We start from the raw sequence: 20,671 nt of genomic DNA on the forward strand, positions 1-20,671 counted from the left end.
CAGACTTTTTGCCGATGACTGCGTAATATATAGATTAATTTCATGCAACAAGGACAAAGATATTCTTCAAATCGATCTTAACACTATTAACACATAGTGTTCAACATGGTTGATGACTCTTAATACAGCTAAAACGAAGTTATTATCATTTACCAGGCGCAACCACCGTATTCCAACATCGTATGTAATATCTAACAACATAATTGAACTTATAACTTCATATAAGTACCTTGGTGTTCACTTAGTCTGATCTAACGTGGCATCATCACATCCGCCTGACGTTGGCATCAGCTAACCGCTCTTTAGGCCTCCTCAAACGCAACCTTAAGCATGCTCCAGCTAAACTACGCAGACTAGCATACATCACATTAATACGCCCCAAAATCGAGTATGCATCAGCTATCTGGGATCCTTTTCAAACATATATCACCCAAGAAATCGAATCACTGCAAAACCGCGCGGCCCGTTTCATTTTTTCTGGTTATTCACTCTATACTAGCATTTCAGCACTAAAAGCTCGCGCTCAGCTTGACGACTTATCTCATCGCCGCAGAATTGCCCGCCTCTCACTGCTGCACAAACTTTATCATCATCCGCACCTTCACCGTATCTTCGAACCAGCGACAGCCTTCTTTCCACGCACAGACCATATCTTCAAGATAAAACGCATCAGTTGTCGCTCAGCTAACTATGCTAACTCCTTCATCCCCGAACAATTGTTGCATGGAATAACCTACCATCACACATTGATACTCAAACCGATTTCGCAACCTTTCAGGAACTTTTACGCAATAGTTACGTGTAAATATCCATCATGTACCGTTTCTTCATACATTCTTCAGTGTATATATTGTTTTGATCACTTGTCTTACCATTTCTTGTGCACATTGTACAAGTGTATTCATGTCTCATTAATTTGTTAACGTGACAACTGACGCAGTTTCGAGCAACACCCCGTTTTACTTCTTTTACATTGTGCCTATTTAATTCCCTTAATTTATTTTCTCAGACAGTTTTGTATTTTCTATCTGAGTTTCACTTGACTAATGTATTTCGTATATTGTTTTACTTGTGTATTTTGCTAGATGTCATACTTTTGTATAACTTTTGTGTACTTCAGTAGTTTTTTCCGTAACGTGCAAAGCTCACATTTTATCATGTGTCGGTTCCCCTATGTAATACCCCTTCGGGGGCCTTTAGGGGTATTATGAAATAAATAAATAAATTCTCTTATGCAGGGGTGGACATGCTTTGGGTCACCTCTGGCCTCCTTGGCCTCCTCTGGCCTCCACGTGATACTTCTAGTTTACAACGCGACCTTGAAACAGAGATCTAAAGGCTTTTGCCTTAAAACTTGAAAAAAAAAAAAAAACTCAATGTTGACTGGCTTACGATTATCACCTGCAATACCACAGGTATACTTGCCACTGATTTTTTCAGGGCGCAAAGCAGAATCTATAATGCTGCACTTCCAACTGAATAACAACAGTTCGCGACGTGCGAGGTGATGGAGCCGTCCCAGAATATTAAGCATACTGAGGACAACCGCAACAAAAACGCTGGTTTGCTGGCCGGAAGAATGAAAAAAGAAATGCAGCATTACGGGATGCTTTGCTACGAGCTATAAGAAAGATGCCTCAGCTCGCAAACAACGCTGTTCTTTGTCGGAACAAAGTTCTTTCGGTCAATGTCATGCAGCCACTGCTTCCTGCGCAAGCCGTCACGCTTTCCTTGTGGTATCACAAAAACGGCATAACCATCTTCAGGCTTCTTGCTGCTGTTATATGTGCAACAGGCCGGCATAGCACTAGCACGTAGAGCAGGACACACAGCATACAACGTTCGCTACGCCGAGCTAAAACGCCGAGCCAGCCGTGCTGAGGAGGAAAATGGCGCGAAGGAAAAAGAAAAACACAAGCAAAAGTCAAGATCTGCGCGTTTCCAAGGGTAACGGCAGGGAGACCAATTGTCGTGCAGAAAAACCGGGGCAAAACAGGTTGCCGCGGGGGAACGTGCAAGGGGCGAGGAGGAGGCGAGGAGGTCGCGCGGCGGCGGCAGAGTTCAAAGCGTGTCACTACTTTCAAATCATCAAGGGACTTTAATGCGCATGAAGCAGCTAGTGCCATCTTGTGGCGCGCTGCGCCTACTCAGGTACTCTCCGGCATAGAGTTTCCTACAAAAATTACTAGAGGGAACTCTGGCGCTAGTGTCTACGGGAGCTGCAATGGAAGCGGTTTTCCCAGCATGGGAATTATGGGAAGTACATGGATTTGCCTAACTTCGTCATTTCGGCTTCAAACGGCATTGTGACTTTGTAAACTCGTCATTTTCAACAGTCTATTGCGTAATAAATAATTAAATAAACGTCATTAAAATTGTCCGATGACAGGATTCGATCACAGGGACTCTAGCGTAGAAGCCTGATATTGAAACCATTAAGCCACAGACGCATGTATCGACAAGCGAATGAAACGCCCTTACGAATTTATCACAGGCATGCCAGTGCCTTGAGACGCTTGGCGTGTTTCGATTTGGCCACTTGGACAAGCTCAATCGTTGCAATTAATAGCAATTGTACGCGTTCCCGGCATCTTCTGCACTTCGAACAATACAGACTGCGCTGAAATATACGACAATAAGATTTATATAGCGTAATATGCAAAGCCACAAGAACGTCTGAATCCACAAGCATGAAGATCAGACAAATCTATGTACTTCCCATCATTCCCATGGTAGGACAACGACTGCAGCGCCAGAGTTCCCTCTCGTAATTTTTGTAGGAAACTCTATGGGAAACTCTATGGTTGTCCTACCATGGGAATGATGGGAAGTACATGGATTTGTCTGATCTTCGTGCTTGTGGATTCAGACGTTCTTGTAGCTTTGTCTATTAGCCTATATAAATCTTATTGTCGTATATTTCAGCGCAATCAATATTCTTCGAAGTGCAGAAGACGCCGGGAACGCGTACAATTGCTATTAATTGCAACGATTGAGCTTGTCCAGGTCAACGTTCTTAGACATACTTCAGTTTCGCAGCTCCCTATGCGAGCCCATTGGCTGACGTGGCCGCAACGGGTGTCACTGAAACTACCGGCGCTGCAGCCGCGTCTTTCGTCATGCGCCTCGCGTCGTCTGCTCCTGCTGCGACGCGTCGTTTGCACCAACTGGCCTGCAGGCGCTTATCCGTCGGTAAATGTAGTTTATAGATACGCAGTCTGAGTTTTGTGAGAAACCTGCCGCGCGTAAGTAACGGGGACTTCACGGTGTCTGCACTATTGGCGTTGCAGTGACGCATCTGTCACGCAGCGCGCATCGTCTACTCCTGCGATGTCATCTCTGCGGTGGGTCGTTTTCTCCAACTGGCCTGTGCCGTTCGCTCTTTGACGACTGTGCTTTGGCTGCCTGCACAATATTTTATGCCAAGGACCCTTGAATGACATGTCTAGCTAGTCTTTAGAGGCTGCAACTACACCGCAAATGAGCGGTCGTGCACTGCGATTCCGCTTTTTAACCAACTTTTTACTTATAGAAGCGCCACGGTGCTCCCTTCAGCAGGGGCTTTATTTTTTGCTGCTTATTCTTAAGATGTGTCGTAAATAAAGACGGCGAGCGCCTGTGCAGACGTAGGGACATTAACGCATCACGCCCAGCAGTCGATTGAAACAACACTGTGGTGAATTGATCCACCCCCGTCAACGCTTCTTTGCCTAATAAATTTGATTGACACATGTATTTTTTATAGTTGTTCGCGGATATTATGGGACGTGCAATTGAGTTGGAAGTGATCTGTGAGCAGTGACAAGGACGAAGTTAAATACTATGGACATATTCAGGTCAAAGCTTACTTCATTTTCTTTTTGACGAACAACACAAACAAACACAGTGACACTTTTTATTTACTTTGTGCACAAAAAGTAATTTTGAACTACTTTTGCTCAAAGCAATTTTGCCCTCTTTCTGGCTGCTTGCACCTGCTCTGTCAATGAGTTATCGACTCCAATCAGCACAGGTTATATATGAAATAAACTACGCTAGCTCACCTGTCTATATTTGTGCTTGAACAAATGGTTGCGTACGCACTACAGGGCATGTGGCACATCACACAGGAAATAAAGGTACGCGCGCTCTGGCAGGCATGGATGTGGAACCTTGTGAGAATGTGAGGTTACGCTGCCGCTGATTCCCATCTGCTGCCACATCGAGCGATTGTTCCCAGCTCCGTCCCTGACTACGACGATCATCATAGCACCATGTTTATGCAATTGCATTACTGCTTTGCAACACCAGCTCTGCTAAAATATTGCCAGGCGCAGCACGTTTCGTGGCAAAGGTGGCAATCGGTTGCACCCAGCTCTCCAGAAGTGGTACGAACATCAGCACGAGCGCATGCTCTGGAAGTTGGTCAGTTCCTTCATTTGAAATACCACCGTAGTCCATAAAACCATCAAGTTTGAAGGTTGACTTGTTGAAATTGTACGCCTGGCATAACTTAATTTCATCCAAAAATCAGTGTGCCGAATTTCTTCCCATCTGCTCTGTTGCCCAGCTGTTTTCCAATAGCTTAAATACAGAGAGGATTGAAATCATACTTGCATGGTATTCCATTGCATTCCTTTCAGAATTTGTGTGAGGCGGCTCAGGGAGGGCAAGGGCAGCATATTCATGTCAGATAGAAGCTTTTATGCTCGAGGGCTCACTATCCTCAGCATTAAACAATTGAGAAGCCAGTCCACATTGTACCGTGCGCCACACGGAGACTTTGCTTTGAACTGTTTAAACGACGTCATAAATGCAAGTCGCTGTAAAGGCGGAGGTTCGGCCAACGCTTCCTCGATTCTGTTATCGGGCATTTCAGAAAACCTTTTCTTCAGAGCCAAAATTTCCTTTTTTTTTGCTTTTGATGCGGAGCAGCCGCCCTAAGCAGCCTCTTCTTCACATTGCGTAGTTTCTGATATCGCTTGAGCGTTGCGCTCGGAGCCTTAATGGTCAGTCGAAGTTTACTCTGTAGACGGAGACAACGCGCGCAGACTAGTTGCTTTGTAAGTACATTGCACTGCTTGTGGTGCATATTATCTTATGTCGCCATTTCACGCTGGCCTGCTTTCACGCCCGCACACATATGTTCAAGCTGTCTGCTTCTCTCAGGATTCTTTCCACACTTGCAATGCTTGTCGCAGCTCGAAATATATAGCCTCTTGTGAATTTTGCTGTAGCCGTTTATGCAGCAAGTACCCTCCTCTTCAAGCACAACAGTTTTCATTACTCGCAATGCCCGACTACCAGTTGCCTCATATAAAATAGTACTCCACATCGCTTCTGTGTTGCGTCGTCCTCAACAATTTCGAACTTCCAGAGTGCAGAAGGCAGTGTCACATTCGTGAGCTCGTTGAGCACAAAGTGTGTAGCGCATATTTCTGAAGTTCCTTCTTCCAAGCACAACAGCAGGTTTGAAGTTGAAGCGCTGTCACTACAAGCTTCGCCCGATGTACTTGCCGGCACTTGCGTTTGTTCTTTTGGTGGACGTCGCTTTCGCTTCACATTTTTTGGCTTTGAAATGTGCTCAGGCAGCCCAGGAAAGAGCCGAAGAAGTGGGCCGGGAACAAGCATCCATTTCCCGCGGGGAATCAATATTTCTTTGTTACCCACAACACGCTTGTAGCATCTCAAAATGTCGTCGTCCTCAAAGTGGCGTTCACACACTTTTGATTTGTTTGTGAGGCGTTTGTCTTTTCGGTGTAGCATGCGTTCCCAACTTTTAAACTCTCCAGCACCTTGCGGCGGTGCGAAAAAATGGTGACCAGCGGCATCGTGCCTGGCTGGTGGTGCAGCCGGGGGCAAAACAGCACGGCATAGGGAACTTCTTGCTGTCATGAGACGCAGAAACGCTTCTTCGAGAAGCTTTTCAAGAGAGCAAATCACAACACATCACACAACACCTACAGAACGGAGAAGGATAACGGCAGACGATGCTGTGCAACCAACATGAAACCAGAAGTGAAAGCAGAAGTCAAGTTTCAAGTTCATTACCAGAAATGCATTTACAATACTTAGCTCAGATATCACAAGTTTTCACAATGAGGCTCAAAATTAAGAACTGTGAAATAACTACTTCTCAAAATGGAAACCGGAAATCTACCAGAAATGGAGCAACTTCAATCAGAAACGAAACAAAAAGTGACGAAAGACGTGATCGCAGCGCCGCTAGTTCGCGTGACCACCACTTCGGCCATCTCTCGAGCGGAGCTGTGAAACTGAAGTATGTCTAAAAACGTTGGTCCAGGTGGCCAAATCGAAACGCACCAAGTGTCTCAAGGCACTGGCATGCCCACGATAAATTCATAAGGGCGTTTCATTCGCTTGTCGATACATGCGTCCGTGGCTTAATGGTTTCGATATCAGGCTTCTGTGCTAGAGTTCCTGTGTTCGAATCCTGTCGTAGGGCAATTTTAATGATGTTTATATAATTGTTTATTACGGAATACGCTGTTGAAAATGACGAGTTTCAAAAGTCACAAGGTCGTTTGGAGCCAAAAAGGACGAAGTTTAGGCAAATCCATGTACTTCCCATAATTCCCATGCTGGGACAACCGTTCTCGTTGCAGCTCCCGTAAGTTACTAGCGCCAGAGTTCCCTCTAGTAATTTTTGTAGGAAACTCTATGCTCTCCGGTGCGCGGGCGGGGCGGGACGCGCTGCGCGTTACGAACTTACGGAGGTAAACATCGCCTCGTCTCGACATCGTTCGTTTCAGGGAACTAAGCAACGGAAATGTTACGATTATTTGGCACGGAAAACGCCGTCCAGATGGCAAAATTTTGATCGTTATATCCGATATGCGGTGAATAACCTATCGTTATAAATGGTTTTTTTTCCCCATAGACCTAATGCATAAAATGACACTCTCATGTCGAGCAATCGTTATAACCGATATATCGTTATATGGGGTATCGTTGTAAGTGGACTACACTGTAATACGTCATTTAGCTGGGACTTGGATTGTCGCAGCATGAGCAATGCTGTGGCCGTGATGGAGAAAGTCTAATACAGTGGTGAGGATGAGGAGGTGGCCTGATGATTACTCATAAAATGATGACAACAGTTGTCGTCAATGTATCAGGATGGATGGATAGACAGCCAAAGCAAATCGAGCTCTTAACTGCTATTGCAGTAAAATTAACCTTGGCTGAACCAAGCACTGTTACCATTTCAGTGTACCCACCATTTACCATTCCGGTGTACTCGAACCATTGGAGTTTATTTGGCGTTGTGCTGCCTAGTTAAGTCTTTCAATGTAGGCCTTTAGTAGAGCTTTTCTGTAGACGAGGGACCATTCCACAGTGGTTCACCTTGTAAGTTCGCTTTGCCACTATGGAGAGGAAGGGCACACTTTGGGAAAGGCCACACACTCAAAGGGCGTGCTGCTGGTAGGTACTCCACATAAAAAACATTTTATTTTGCCAATCCTCGAAATGATTTTCACTGGAAATCTATAAAACATTTCCGCTATCATTTGGTCAAGTTAAAACCAATTTTCTGGTGATTTATGGCTTTTAGTCACAAGAAAGCACTTTTAGCTGACTTTTGTCATTTGCTTCTGCTCACCACCTTTTCAGCTTGTAGATGAGGCTCCTTGTGCCATAACACTAAGTCCATCGAATTTGCATCTGAAGAGCTGTTGCTTGTTCTTGCAATGTTTGTAGAAGGGCATTTACACACTTGTGAGACATAAAGAGAGGAACCATTGCAATGTGCTCAATGCTGAAGTGATTCATAGCTATTCTATGTATGGAAAATGCCTTAGCCAACATGACTTTTGAAGCACTTATTCATCCTACAAACGACTCATTCAACTTGCAACACCTTTTGCAATCATTAACATTGCCAAGCAGTGCCGACCCCTTTGCCTTTAGTCTTTCATCTTGCAATATCAGTCAAGTCAAAATTCTTTCCTGGCTCGGTGTCAACTCCATGTATTTTACCTCTTATCTCGAAATGTTATTGCACTGTGCTCCAAATATCTCAAAACCTTGACTGCAAAAATGCTGGGAAAAAATAATTACCCAAAGGCTTCCATACTTCGTGCACAGCTGCGATATTGCCAAAAAGTGACAAGATCATAAAATTGTACCGAATTCCACTTTATTCTATGCCGCTCTTATCATCCACCATTCATGGCCGGCTGCAACCTCATACATAATCCAGGCAGAACGTTGCTCTGACCCCTGAAAATGCACAATAAGGTACACGTGACCGCCACAACATGCATGCTCATGTGTGCGCAGAGCATCTTCAGCTTGCTTATTCGTTGTGCTCTGTGTTTCTATGTGGATTTGCACGCTAGGCCATGCCACATGCTATGCCAGCTGCGGCGAATGTTTGGTACGCTTTTGGCATTTTCTTAAGTAACAAGTTCAGGGCCACAGTATTGTAGCGATGCTTTTTTCGATGCCGTTTCTTATAGCACTTTCTTAGTGGTCATGGTGATGCTCTGCCCGCATTATCAGTGGGATAAGCCGGCCGAAAATGGTGGATGAAGGAGTGGCATCTAATCGAGTGGAAGGCATGGCTTTAAAATCTTGGCCCTAGGGCTGTGTTCCCGGTCGCTTACTTTTTTGAGATACGAGCACTTTCACAATATTTTGCATGACTAGGCATTGGACACGGTGCTTACATGCAACAGCACCTGCTTGGCTCTGTGCAAGAATTGTTGTTGCCTATAAATGCCCGTCATGTCAGGTGCCGATTCGTACACTATCTCGCAAAAGTGATCAACCAAAAATACCACTCCTGGTATATATGACCTTTGTGAGAAATTTAGTGGCTGCTGGTGCCTATCTTGAAATGCTCCATGTGGTCTTTGCGCAGCTGCGACCTTGTATTTTTGTGAATTTTCTTATCTAGAATTTCCCTCGATTTTTGCAACTATGAGTTAGCAGAGTTTTAATGTGTTAAACGGGTTGCACGATGGGTCTTAAGTGGCTGGAATATAGTTGTGCTTCTCTGGCCATGAGGAAGGGACCCCAGCATCTGAGAGGAAGGTGTAATGGAATCCTGGCCAGGTAACTGTTGCTAGCTTGCTTTCTACCTACAGGCGTAGGAGCCCACCGGCCTCGTGGTCGAATCCCGTAGCCAGGTGAAGTCTTGCTGCACAGGAAGGCGTAGGCCAGCCTTTGAATGGTAGCCCCACGTGGTTGAAGTCATGGTGGCTCAGGTCCGAAACCCGACGGCCTGTCTTCAGTGCTTGATCCAGTAGCCGACCTTCTTCCTGTCTTGCTTCCTGGAACTCCACTGCCTTCTACTAGATGCTCTGCCTAGAGTGTACTAGACTATGGTCGAATGGGCTGAATGGAGCTTTCTTGCTGAGGTTCCGTGTGTGGAAAAATTTTGTGAGGGCGCTGCAAGCGAACTGGATTGGGGCAGAGTTACGTTTCGCAGTATATTCAACGTACCATATTTACACGATTGTAAGTCGACCTATATTTTAAAATTTAAAAATCTGAAGTGGGGGGGTCGACTTACAATTGAAACCAAAACATGGCACCGCCAAACAAGCGAGACCAACAAGATATCAGGAGAAGTACAACATAGTTACACATTTATGTTTGCTCTATGGCCCTACTGTAGTATAGTGTCGCACCCTGTCAGATCTCTGTGTCATCGTACATGTATGTTTTGTAGTTGTTTAGCTAGATGGCGCACCCCCCTTCTGTCATGAGACGAGCTTGGACCAATCGGGAGGTGTCATCTGGCGTGTGAGTCCTTTTTAATAATAAACGGCCGCGGGTCGGCTGAGTCTTCGTTCCGGTTTTCATCGGGAGCAGTTAGCTCCGAGTCTCCTTCACTGCGTCGGCGCTCGACGCGCGTTCGCTGGCCGGGGGCCCCCACTTGCCTGCCGCTGCCGACACAACATCTTTTGGCGACGAGGATGGGATTCCCGCTGCGGTTCCGACCGAAGTCCCGGGGAACCAAGGAGCTTCGTAAGTGAAGCGACCCTTCCGTGTCTGCACGGAAAGCAAACGCCGCCGACGCACTTGGCGTCGCGAGGCTTCCGAGCCTAGGCCTTCTCGCCCCTTTGTTCTTCCTTGCCCCACTCCTGCTGCGAGCTCTGGCTTGTTTTCTGCACTGTCTCCTGCACGCTACCGGGCATGGCGTCTTTCACGGCGAACCTTCCCGTTTTTCTGGAATTGCCCGGGCCACCGTTAATTCCATGGCATCGATGGAAAAAAAATTTTTCATGCCCACCTCGAAGCGGCCGGCGGTGGCGACTGCACGGACGCGCGACGAGCGTCCGCGCTCGTCAGCGTTCTCGGGCGTGAGGGACAACGGAAGTACTTTGCAGACGAGGAGCAGGAAGAAGCAAGGCAGTCAACCGGCGCAGTGTCAGCGTCAAGTGAAGCAGCAAGGCAGTCGACCGGCGCAGCGTCATCGTCAAGTGATGCGGTCCCGCCAGCGTCAGAGTTCCAGAAACTCTTGCAGCGGCTTGACCGGCTGTTCGCCGCATCAACAAATGTTCTGGCGGAGAAGCACGAATTCACCAGTCGAAAGCAGATCGAGGAAGAAGGATTCCTGGAATTCGTGACCGCATTGAAGGAGAAGGCGGTACAGTGCAACTTCAGCACAACCTACAACGAGCGCGTCCGAGGCCAAATAATACATGGGGTAGCGAACGGTAGCGTTCGCGAAAAGTTATTGCCTCATGGCGAAACCCTGTCCCTGGACAAGGCAGAAGAAATTGGACGCTCGTTAGAAGCCCTGAATCGAGCGAACCGCGCGTTCAGCTCCGAAAATGTACAAAGAATCGAGGCATCTCAACTTGGCGTTCCGTCGGCGGGCCAAGATGGCCGACTTCTTCCGGGGAGCCGCCAAGATGGCCGACGTAGTCCGGGAGGCCATGAAGATGACCGACTTCTTCCGAGAAGCCGCCAAGACGACCGACTTCTTCCGAGGAGCCGCCAAGAGGGCCGACATTTCGCACATGGCTCCTCGGGGAAGCGTGGTGCATGCGATCGGTGTGGCAGCACGAAACATATTGCAACGTACAGGAATTGTCCAGCAAGGAACCGGCGGTGCAACGCCTGCCACACGTTGGGCCATTTTGCATCAGTATGCCGAAAAACCCGTACTGTTCAACACGTCTCTTCCGCAGGGACGCTGTCTTCAACTTCCGCAGGGCAGCCATCCGCGTCTGTCTTGACGGTAAGCGCTTTTGAAACTAAAAAAGATTTGGAAGTTTCAGTCGTAGTGAACGGCATCTCCATGCGACTGCCGGTGGATACGGGAGCGTCTGTCTCAATGATGACGGTCGAAGATTTTGGAAAGCACTTTGGTCGACAGCACAGACTGTCACAAACAGTGGACTTGAAAAATTTCTCCAAGCAACGCATCGACATTCAAGGCCTGTTTCAAGCCACTGTCCAGTTTTTCCAATAGTCATGCTCCGTCACGTTCCACGTAACGACTACAGGAACATCACTGCTGGGTTTAGACGCCATCCAACGCTTGGGCATACAGATCGACGGTACATCGCTGACATGTCGTCTACCATCGCTTCCTTCAGTACAGAGCCCCACAGGTATGCCTCCGGGTTTCGATCACCTCTTCAGTGACGAGTTGGGTCTCGTCAACAACATTGTGCACCGAATTCATCGGCAGCAAGATGCGAAACCAGTATCTTCAAAGTTGCACCGACTACCCCTGGCTCTCCGTGACCAGGTCACACATGAGTTGCGACGTCTCGAGGACTGCGACGTCATCGAGCGCGTCGAGGCTACTGAGTGGGTGTCTCCACTCGTGGTGGTGCGCAAGAAGGATGGAACCATGCGGCTCTGTGTAGATCTACGAGAACAGGACAGTCTGGTGTCTCAAGTTCAAGAAAGGGTCTTGCAGAAACAGTCGCAGACTAAACAGTACGTAGACAAATGTAGAGGTGCTCAGGCAACTCGTATCAAGGTGAAAGACACCGTCAGAATTAGATTTAACAGGAAAGGAATTTTTAAGTACATACCCCTCGTAAAGTCAAGGCCCAGATAGGACCATCTATTTTTGTACTCAGTGATGGGAAGACGTGGCATATGTCTAAGTTAACCGTAGTGATGACGGATCCAGCAGGTAGTACATTGTGTACAAGTGATAGAAACTTTTTGTACTCATATTCAAACTTGGATAGTCATTCCGATGACTCGTCTGTAGTGACATCGTCCTTTCATAGGCATCAGTTAAGTAGTGCGTCTGACTGTATCACTTCCGAGTCTGCACAGTCAGCAGTCGTCTGTGATTCCGTGGGGGAATCGGTAGCCTCCCAGGACTTGTTGGGACTTCGAGAGGGGCCTCCTGGGCAACCCTCTCCAGCTTTGAGCGATAACCACATTCAATTGTCCAACCAGGGGGAGGGAAATAGTAGTGGGACGACTGGGTCTTCAAAGTCGACTGATACGCGTCGCAACCCCCAAAGTTCTTCTGAGGTACGCATGCGTCCTCATCGTGACAGAAAACAGCCTCTGTGGCTCGATGATTTTGTTTCTGTAGTGTAGAGCGTATTTCCGTCTTCGAAATGCCACGGCTAGGGGCCTCGTTGTGACATTTAGGAGACAGTCCACATGTTTCATTAACACAGGTATAAAATGTGCTCCTTGTTGCGGTGCAGTGAGTGTTGTGCCATGTTCCTTGTCAGACTTTGTTTGAGTGACTGCCTGTGTGTTGGTGCCCAAGACTGGTGCACGTATATGTGAACTTGGGCAGGGACGGACTGAATTTGTTGTGGACTTAAGTGCGTGCTTTGTGTGCGACTGGTGCGCGTGTGTGAACGTGGGGGGGAACGAACTGAAATTGCCTTTGGACTTAAGTGCGCGTCTTGTGTGCGCGTTTCACTGTATGCTTGCTTTGTTTCCAGGGGGGGATGATGTAGTATAGTGTCGCCCCCTGTCAGATCTCTGTGTCATCGTACATGTATGTATTGTAGTTGTTTAGCTAGATGGCGCACCCCCTTCTGTCATGTGACGAGCTTGGACCAATCGGGAGGTGTCATCTGGCGTGTGAGTCCTTTTTAATAATAAACGACCGCGGGTCGGCTGAGTCTTCGTTCCGGTTTTCATCGGGAGCAGCTATCCGAGTCTCCTTCACTGCGTCGGCGCTCGACGTGCGTTCGCTGGCCGGAGTCCCCCACTTGCCTGCCGCTGCCGACACAACACCTACCCATAGTGTTTGTTATCCCACACGTTTGTTCACTTTTCGAAAGAGTTTTCCACATTTTTTAGAATTTTCAGCACACACAACACTCATGGGGGGGGGGGGGGGGGGGGTGTCGATAGTTGACGGAAGTGCCGCTGTTCCATTTGCTGCAGCTCCCCCAGAACGGTGGCCCTTGCAGGGAGTATGAATAGTTTATGGAAGAGCAGACAACTAAGTCCTGGCCAAATCCGGCGTTCTTTAATGCCATATATTCTGAGATTTACCCTAATTGTTCTTGCGTAGCCTGTGGTGAGGCTGCTACTTTGTCTCACGTGCTCTGGGAGTGAGGGTCATTGTGCCCGAAGTTCACCAAGGAAGAGTGGGGCGCGCTCCTGCAAAGTCCCATTTTTAAGGACCAAATCCTGGCCGTCCAGCGCGCCTGCGATTGGGCCTGTAGGCTAGATCTGTCAGTCCCGTCATGGGATGATCCGGGTGCGAATTTTATCGCGTTAGGCTGGACCCAATAAAAGTTTATTCACTCAATTACTCACTCACTGCTCCCGTGTTTCTCTTTCCCTGTAGCTCTTGGTTTGACGTGTTGAACTCGACCACGACCGGCTTTATTGACTCGATTGCTGGCTGCATGCTACATCCATGCTTCCTCATTCGTCGTGAGTGCTCCAGGCCCACTCAACATTCGGCGCCCGTTCACAGCAGCATTCAAGAGGGCTGCTATTCTTTACGCCAGAGAAACAAATCACTGCGCAGCGTGCCGCAAGTTCCCTATTTCAGAACGGGTGGTGCGAGAGTGGCGACTGCAGCAAAGCAAAATTTTCACCTGTGACGGCAAACGAAGGATTTCCCACAGGCCGAAGTCTGGACGCTTACCGGAGCTGTAGACCAAGCTTGTAGTGTACATCACTGAAATGCGTGATCGGTCCCTGCTAGTGAAGCGTGACATGGTCATGAAACAAGCCTGGATCTTCGCCTTTTAAGGACCTGCTCTGCCGCGAGTACAAGTGGCTGGCGGCAGAAGACCGCGAACTTACGCCAACCGGACCTGTCAAAAGAGCCTCCTTGATGGCCGCGTGTGGTTGGGTGCATTCGGCGTGAGCTCCTGTTCCACAAGATGTCGTGGTGCGGTCATTTGCCATATGTGAAATTTCGCTAGACGACAATGCGCTGTGTGACCGTAGTAGCAATGACGATGGCAGCACTAGTCAAGACGATGGCAGAAAGACGTGTAATCCAGTGACTATGACAGCTACTAATAAATTTTCGTTACGGTATGCGCCCTCGGGTATGCTCTTTTTTTTTTTTTCCCCTGTCACACACAATAGGGGGGGGGGGTCGAATTACATTGGAGTTGACTTACAATCGTGTAAATACGGTAATTTCACTGCAGGTCCCGAGACCGATTGTGTGCATACGCTCTTATAATAGTGCTTTATTTCCACTGCAAATTTATATTGACACCTTTTTGCTGCACATACATACTTGAAGCATGGGTTATACATGACATCTTCAATTTTGCTCTCGTTATCAAGTGCGTCGTCTGCTAGTGAGCGCGTGTACATTGCGCGCACCCTGGCAGATGCCCACTTTTCTCGTAGAAAATTCTTGCAGTATGATTTTTACGGTTTTACTTGCATTTGTGTGCCCGCGACTTTTGTCAGCCAGTACCAATTGTAGATTTAGCCAGACGAACTGTTGTTTTTAACGTTGTTTTCTCAATGTAACACGTAATCTTTGCCACAGAGGCCGCCTATCTGCAACATGAAGCTACATAAGAAAATGTTATTGATATCCTGTCATTTGATGCGCGCTTCTTGCTGGTGGAATATTGATCAGGGACAATGATCGAATAAAACAATATTATAGTTAAATAGACCAGATTCATTAACTGCGTGGCGCAAAGAGATGCAGATTACCAAAAGGAAGCATAGACATATATATCCACGACATATATGCAAGAGAAAAATTGTCAAATATTCTGAATGCACTGATTGAAAAAGTGCTAACTCCCGACCAGAATAAGCGTGTTTCTTTTAAAAGCTGCACCAGCCCCACGTGAACCAATCGACTTTATGAGAAAAGGAGTCAAGACAATTATTGGACATTAATATGAACAACAGTGTTAGGAACAAGATAATGCCTATGTACTCAGACTGAATCGGGGAGACCCAGAAGTATTTACCAAAGTAATCTCCATGTCTTGTCTGGCGTTCTCCTTCAACATGCCAGAAGGCGAAATGAATTCTAATCGAATCGAATGGTATTTGTTATTCATATCCTATTTGAATTCTGATTCTTTATTAAAAATTATTGAATTGCCGTTTGTATTCGAATGTAGCGAATAACAGCACTTTTGAAGCCTCGAAGGTGAGGGGCCGATGGAAGTGAGGACTCTTATTCCGAATGATTGCGCTGCTGGAGAATAGTGGCCATTGCGCAGAGCCACACCAGTTCCTGAGAGAATTAACGCACGGGTGCTAATCGGTTCTGGTGAACAAGTTCCTAGCTGTCATTCAATATAAACGCCCCATTTTGGGACATCCTGTAAATCTGCAAACTTGATTCAGGCGAGGAAAACATTTCTTGACAGTCTCACCATGTCTGCAAGACTGCAACCCATTAAATCTGGGTGCCCAATGTGGTACCATGCTTATCTTCAATGAACACAGCAGATCTGCAAATATCTCTACATGCATGTGAGGCATGCCATTCTTTTAAATGCTTCATTATTGTCCTTATGATAGTGCACTGGATAACTGAAAGCAGCCGTTTATAGTACATAAGCTGCTTAGTTGAGCAGACGTACAGTTGGGAATGGCATTACATTTAGGTATGATATATAAGATAAGCGTAACATGTGTTTCTCAGAAATCTGACCCGAGAATAATTTCTGTCGTTTACACCCCCGCAGAAGAAAGCCGAAGGACACAGCTATCTTCTTATTTCTTGTCTTCTTTTTTAAAACAAATTCAAGCGTTAGCGATATGCATATAAAGCACCCTATACAATTCTTATCACTTGGGGTTCTTTAACGGGCTCCTAAACAGGATTACACGAGTGTTTTTCCATTTCGTTCCCATCAAATTCTGAGACCTGGTTTGGATCCGTGACCTCAAGTTTAGCAGCGCACGCCATATCCACTTAACAGCAAAGCTGTTAGGGCTACTTTCCCAACTATTGCGTCTGCGTGTAGAAAAAAATTCCGAAAATAGTACAATACCGGGCCAACCTGCGGTGGAGGTGCAGTTCGCCCTTAAGGGGCCCATATCCTTCTTCACAGAGCGGAAGGGCACTGAGTTTTGTTGTTGTTGTTAAGCATGGACTGGACAGAAAATCTCACACGGCTTATGGGCCAAAGATTAGCATATACAATAGCTACCTAAAACTGTTTTCCGGTGCCTGAGCGCTGACCGCAATAAAAGAACTAATTACTCCACATTCTGTCACGCGAGGAAGGCGGAAACATGAATAAAATGTTGCACTGCAGTTCTTTATTTTTTTTTTTCTACAAGAACACTTCTCGTAAATCTGAGTACAGGGCGCCGGATGGGGCCAATATGTTTTATTTGTTTGAAGCAGCAAGCAGGAAGTTTACATATGTTTTTTCTGTCTGTATTTCGCAAGACTTACTGACGAAAAACTATATGCGCAAAAATACACGCAATAGATACATACTGCTTGAAGAGCAAGAAAAACATTTTTTCTCCAGAGGGAACCGTACATAGTAGAATAACATAGTAGAATGAAAGCCGACCCTGCAGCTGCAATTCACGCACAGTCACCGAGCCGCATTAAAAATAAATAAAATGAAATGAGGAAGAAAAAGAAAGGCATCTATTCCTAAGGCATAAATACATGTCCTATCCAATTATAAGCACCATTTGAGCAGTCTGATTGGAAACAGCAGCGTGCGAAGCAGTACAAGTGACCCTGCCATGCAGGATCGCCAGCAGTTTCCAACAATATGATCTTGATGCAGCCAAATCCAGTTCGATTGCAGTGCCGCCACAGTATTTTTCATTGTCGTCGCGCCTCACTGCAAAGCATGCGCTGCCCCAGCCGCTTGTCCCACTCAACTGTATTATAGTACACTCTAGCTCTGCCCTTCTTTCTGGGCCTCGTGTGTCCCCACAATTGATTCTTTGGAACTTCGTGTGCTTCGCCAACTGATTTGCTAAGGCTTCGTGGACTTTAGCGATTGGCTCCTGTTTCTTTTATTTCTTGCGCCACATGCCTTCTTGCTTGGCTCTTCGTCATTGTTTCTTCTGCAGTGCTGCACTTGCGTCCATGCACACAGTCTTGTTTATCCACTCCATTTTCTTCTTTCTAAACACTGTGTTCAGCCTAGCGTTCTTCACTCATCACACTGTTCATGCTTGCTTTTTTGTCTGGGGTGTAAGAGTTTGGGTCGAGCATGTCAAAAGTGGTAGCTGTCCCATGCCCTCATGTGTCTCATCCACGTTAAGGACAATATTGAAAGGAGGATCATGTTCTCACTGAGAACGAGAAGTACTGGATTTATTTACAATATCTGCATGGAGAGTGGAGAACGTAACATCTCATCAGTCTAGCATGACTGAAGTGAAGCACACACAGGAGCTGAAAACGTCTGCTTAAAACCCCCTCTGTCCTCCCTAGATCCTTAGGCCAGGAAAACTGCCGTCCAACTTTCGTCCAAGTGGAGCATCCAAAGTTGTCGAAGGACCTGCTTTGAGGGCGAGGGTTCACACACATACACACACACACACACACTTCCGCACCTTTGTTTCACTGAACACACAGAAAGGAGGGGGACTCAAGCTGGCACATCTTGGTTCCTGCCTTGACCCCGCAGTTAGCTGGAGCAAACGACCGTGGCAGTTACCAGGGTCCATGAGGGAATGCCTTGGAACACCCTTTTCCAGGAGTTCTCTTGCTCTCAGTGGTCTACGAAGATGGCAGTAAACAAACAAGCAATACTCTGTCCGCCAAACGTGTCTCGCCTTGGTGGCACTGCGAGTCTGTCCGAAGGGCACATATTGTTGGCTTCGCAAAGTGATTCATCGCAGCAGGGCAGAAGAAGCTTGAACGTAACAGGGGGAAGACCGAGACATGGGGTTTTCCGGAATGGCATTTTTGAGCGAAGGTACACACAAGTGCTGCAGAATTAAAAAGTGAACCACTTCACAGCAGTTCTGCTCATAGGAGACGTTAGGTTTATTTTGCAAATGATTTACAGCTGCTTAAGGTCAACCAAGTCTATAGTCATGCCCAGCAGGAATGATGACATCCAGGTGCCAACAAATGGTGTACAAAAAATTGAACTGGTTCGAAAACAAACTGCTATGTAATACGGCCCCAAGACTGCTTGTTTTTTATAACTTGGAAGATTTGTTTTCAGAGGCATTAAGATGCGTACCCTTGTAGCATTCCTCTGCTTGGCAATATTTTGTTCAACTAAGATTCCTTTTTGCATATCATCACCTGTGAAGGCGTTTAAGGAATATTTCTGATTTTATGCTTTCACTTAGTTTAAATGCTTTGCATTATGAGTTTTAGTTGTCATCCCACAAAATCAAGCTGAAATAATTGCCTTTGCACCTGAGAGAAGGAATATAAAGAGCAGTAGACTATGTTGTTGTATAAATAACCACGCATAATGCTATTCCACCAATGCTTTTTCTACCAGCCTGGCTGTCTCGGTGAAGATGAACGTCCTGCTGTTTGCACCGGCATTGTTTTTTGTCCTGCTGTCTACTCAAGGCCTTGTCAAAACATGCCTGCTGATTTTTCTGTGTGGCCTCATTCAGGTACATTGTCTTGGCTTTCGTATTCTGGTGCAGTATATACAGTCGAATCTCGTTAATTTGAGCATGCTTAATTTAAAAATTTGGTTTATTCGAATGGACGCTGTAGTTCCGTCAAAGTTATGTGTATTTCACTGGGCCTAAACACTCTTTAATTCACACGTGCAAAAATTCGCGATAGTTAATTCGAACATACTGCGCTCCGACAATGCTGTCAGCAGCGCACCAAATCACACGGCAGCGCCTCCAGCCAGCATTCCTTTGACCCCGCCATGAAGGAGGAGCTTAGGAAAGACTCCTCCACGCTGCGCGTGAAAAAAAAAAGAAAAAGAAATGCAGTGGCGGAAATTTGTGCGCAGGCGTGTGCAGCCACACATCACCGATTACTTCTGTTAGTAAGAACGTCTGAAATTTCGGACGCAAAAAGCCTTCGCCGTCTGACTTCCTAGACTTTTTGCCATGGCTGCAGCTCCGAAACGGCATTAATTGAAGCCACCACCACCGCCACCATTTGATTATTGCACCTCCTCGAGCCGGCACTCTCGCATGCAGATCCGCTGGCAGCCGTAGTCAGACCACGGCAACGCTTGACCTACTTCTTTGAAGAACCAAGTTGCGCATTCAAAAAAGACAACCACAGGAAAAGGCGACAGAGACGGAAAGAGTGCAAGCTATCAACTGGTTTTATTTGTGTGGAGGTACCTTATATATGCAGAATCACAGCCAATGAAAGGATGAGGAGAATCAACAACATCTGCGCAGAAAAATCTTTTCCCTTTGGTAAAATTTGACAGAAGTTTCACTTACACATTTATTACCGTTCTCCTTTATGTGGTAAGCCTCCAAAAGCTCCTGCACTGTGTTATTTTAACTTTTTCCTAGAATTTTTATGCAGAGGCTTATATCCACTGCATGCAAGGCAATGAGTGGGCAAGTTTGCTTCTACTTCATTCCGAACAAAATAGATAAACATAAACACAAATAGAACCAGTTGATAGTTTGCGCTCTTTCCATCTCTGTCGCCTTTTCCTGTGGTTGTCTTTTTTGAATGCACAACTTGGTTCTTCTAAACTACCTAGACCTACTTCAACGTTCGCTACCAAGCTTCTTGCATTTCGGTGTTGTGTTTTTCATCGGAACAATTTTCCGCTGTTAGCAATGGCACTGACTATGCCTTTTTAATCCTCGCCAATGGCTTGGAGCGCGGAAAGCATGGCGCATTGCATAATGCCGGTTCCCGAAAACTCAACTTCGCCCCAATATAGCATTCTTACGCGGTGAAGCATACCAAAAGTTCGAAAGAGCAATTGTTATGAGACATGGTGTGTTTCCTCCAATTATACACGCATGCACCCACCATCTCCTGTCACAGTATGAGCACCAGTATGCCTAATAACTAACCATTATTTGTAAATACGTGTGAATAAATCTTGTAGAAGTTCCTACTCACATGTTACCTCGGTGCACATGTGCCAACTGCAGGTAAGTCCTCCATTAAATTAGCTTCCTTTAATTCGAACTTCTTGTAATTCAAACATATTTCTGGGCCCCTTCGAGTTCGAATTATCGAGATTCGACTGTAATTGATCTATTCAAACTGCAAGTAATAACTGGAATGTCTGCAACATTATAGATGTTGCAGCAGCTATTGCATGTTTTTTTACTTGCTTGCTGACAGACTCATGCATCTCGAAGCTGCTCG

At 46.4% G+C, this 20,671-nt stretch overlaps 1 protein-coding gene across 2 annotated transcripts in view; it reads left to right on the top strand.

Annotated features, from left to right (window-relative positions):
• Alg3 (Alg3, alpha-1,3- mannosyltransferase) overlaps positions 1-20,671 on the top strand; it is a 156,135-nt gene that overhangs the window by 98,802 nt on the left and 36,662 nt on the right. For both annotated transcript variants that reach the window (XM_055065668.2, XM_050169410.3), the window contains exon 5: positions 18,852-18,972. In XM_055065668.2, the coding sequence (XP_054921643.1) occupies positions 18,852-18,972 (121 nt within the window). The remainder of the gene's footprint in view (positions 1-18,851; positions 18,973-20,671) is intronic.

Source organism: Dermacentor andersoni, chromosome 3 (genome assembly GCF_023375885.2).
Source record: "Dermacentor andersoni chromosome 3, qqDerAnde1_hic_scaffold, whole genome shotgun sequence".
NCBI lineage: Eukaryota > Metazoa > Arthropoda > Arachnida > Ixodida > Ixodidae > Dermacentor > Dermacentor andersoni.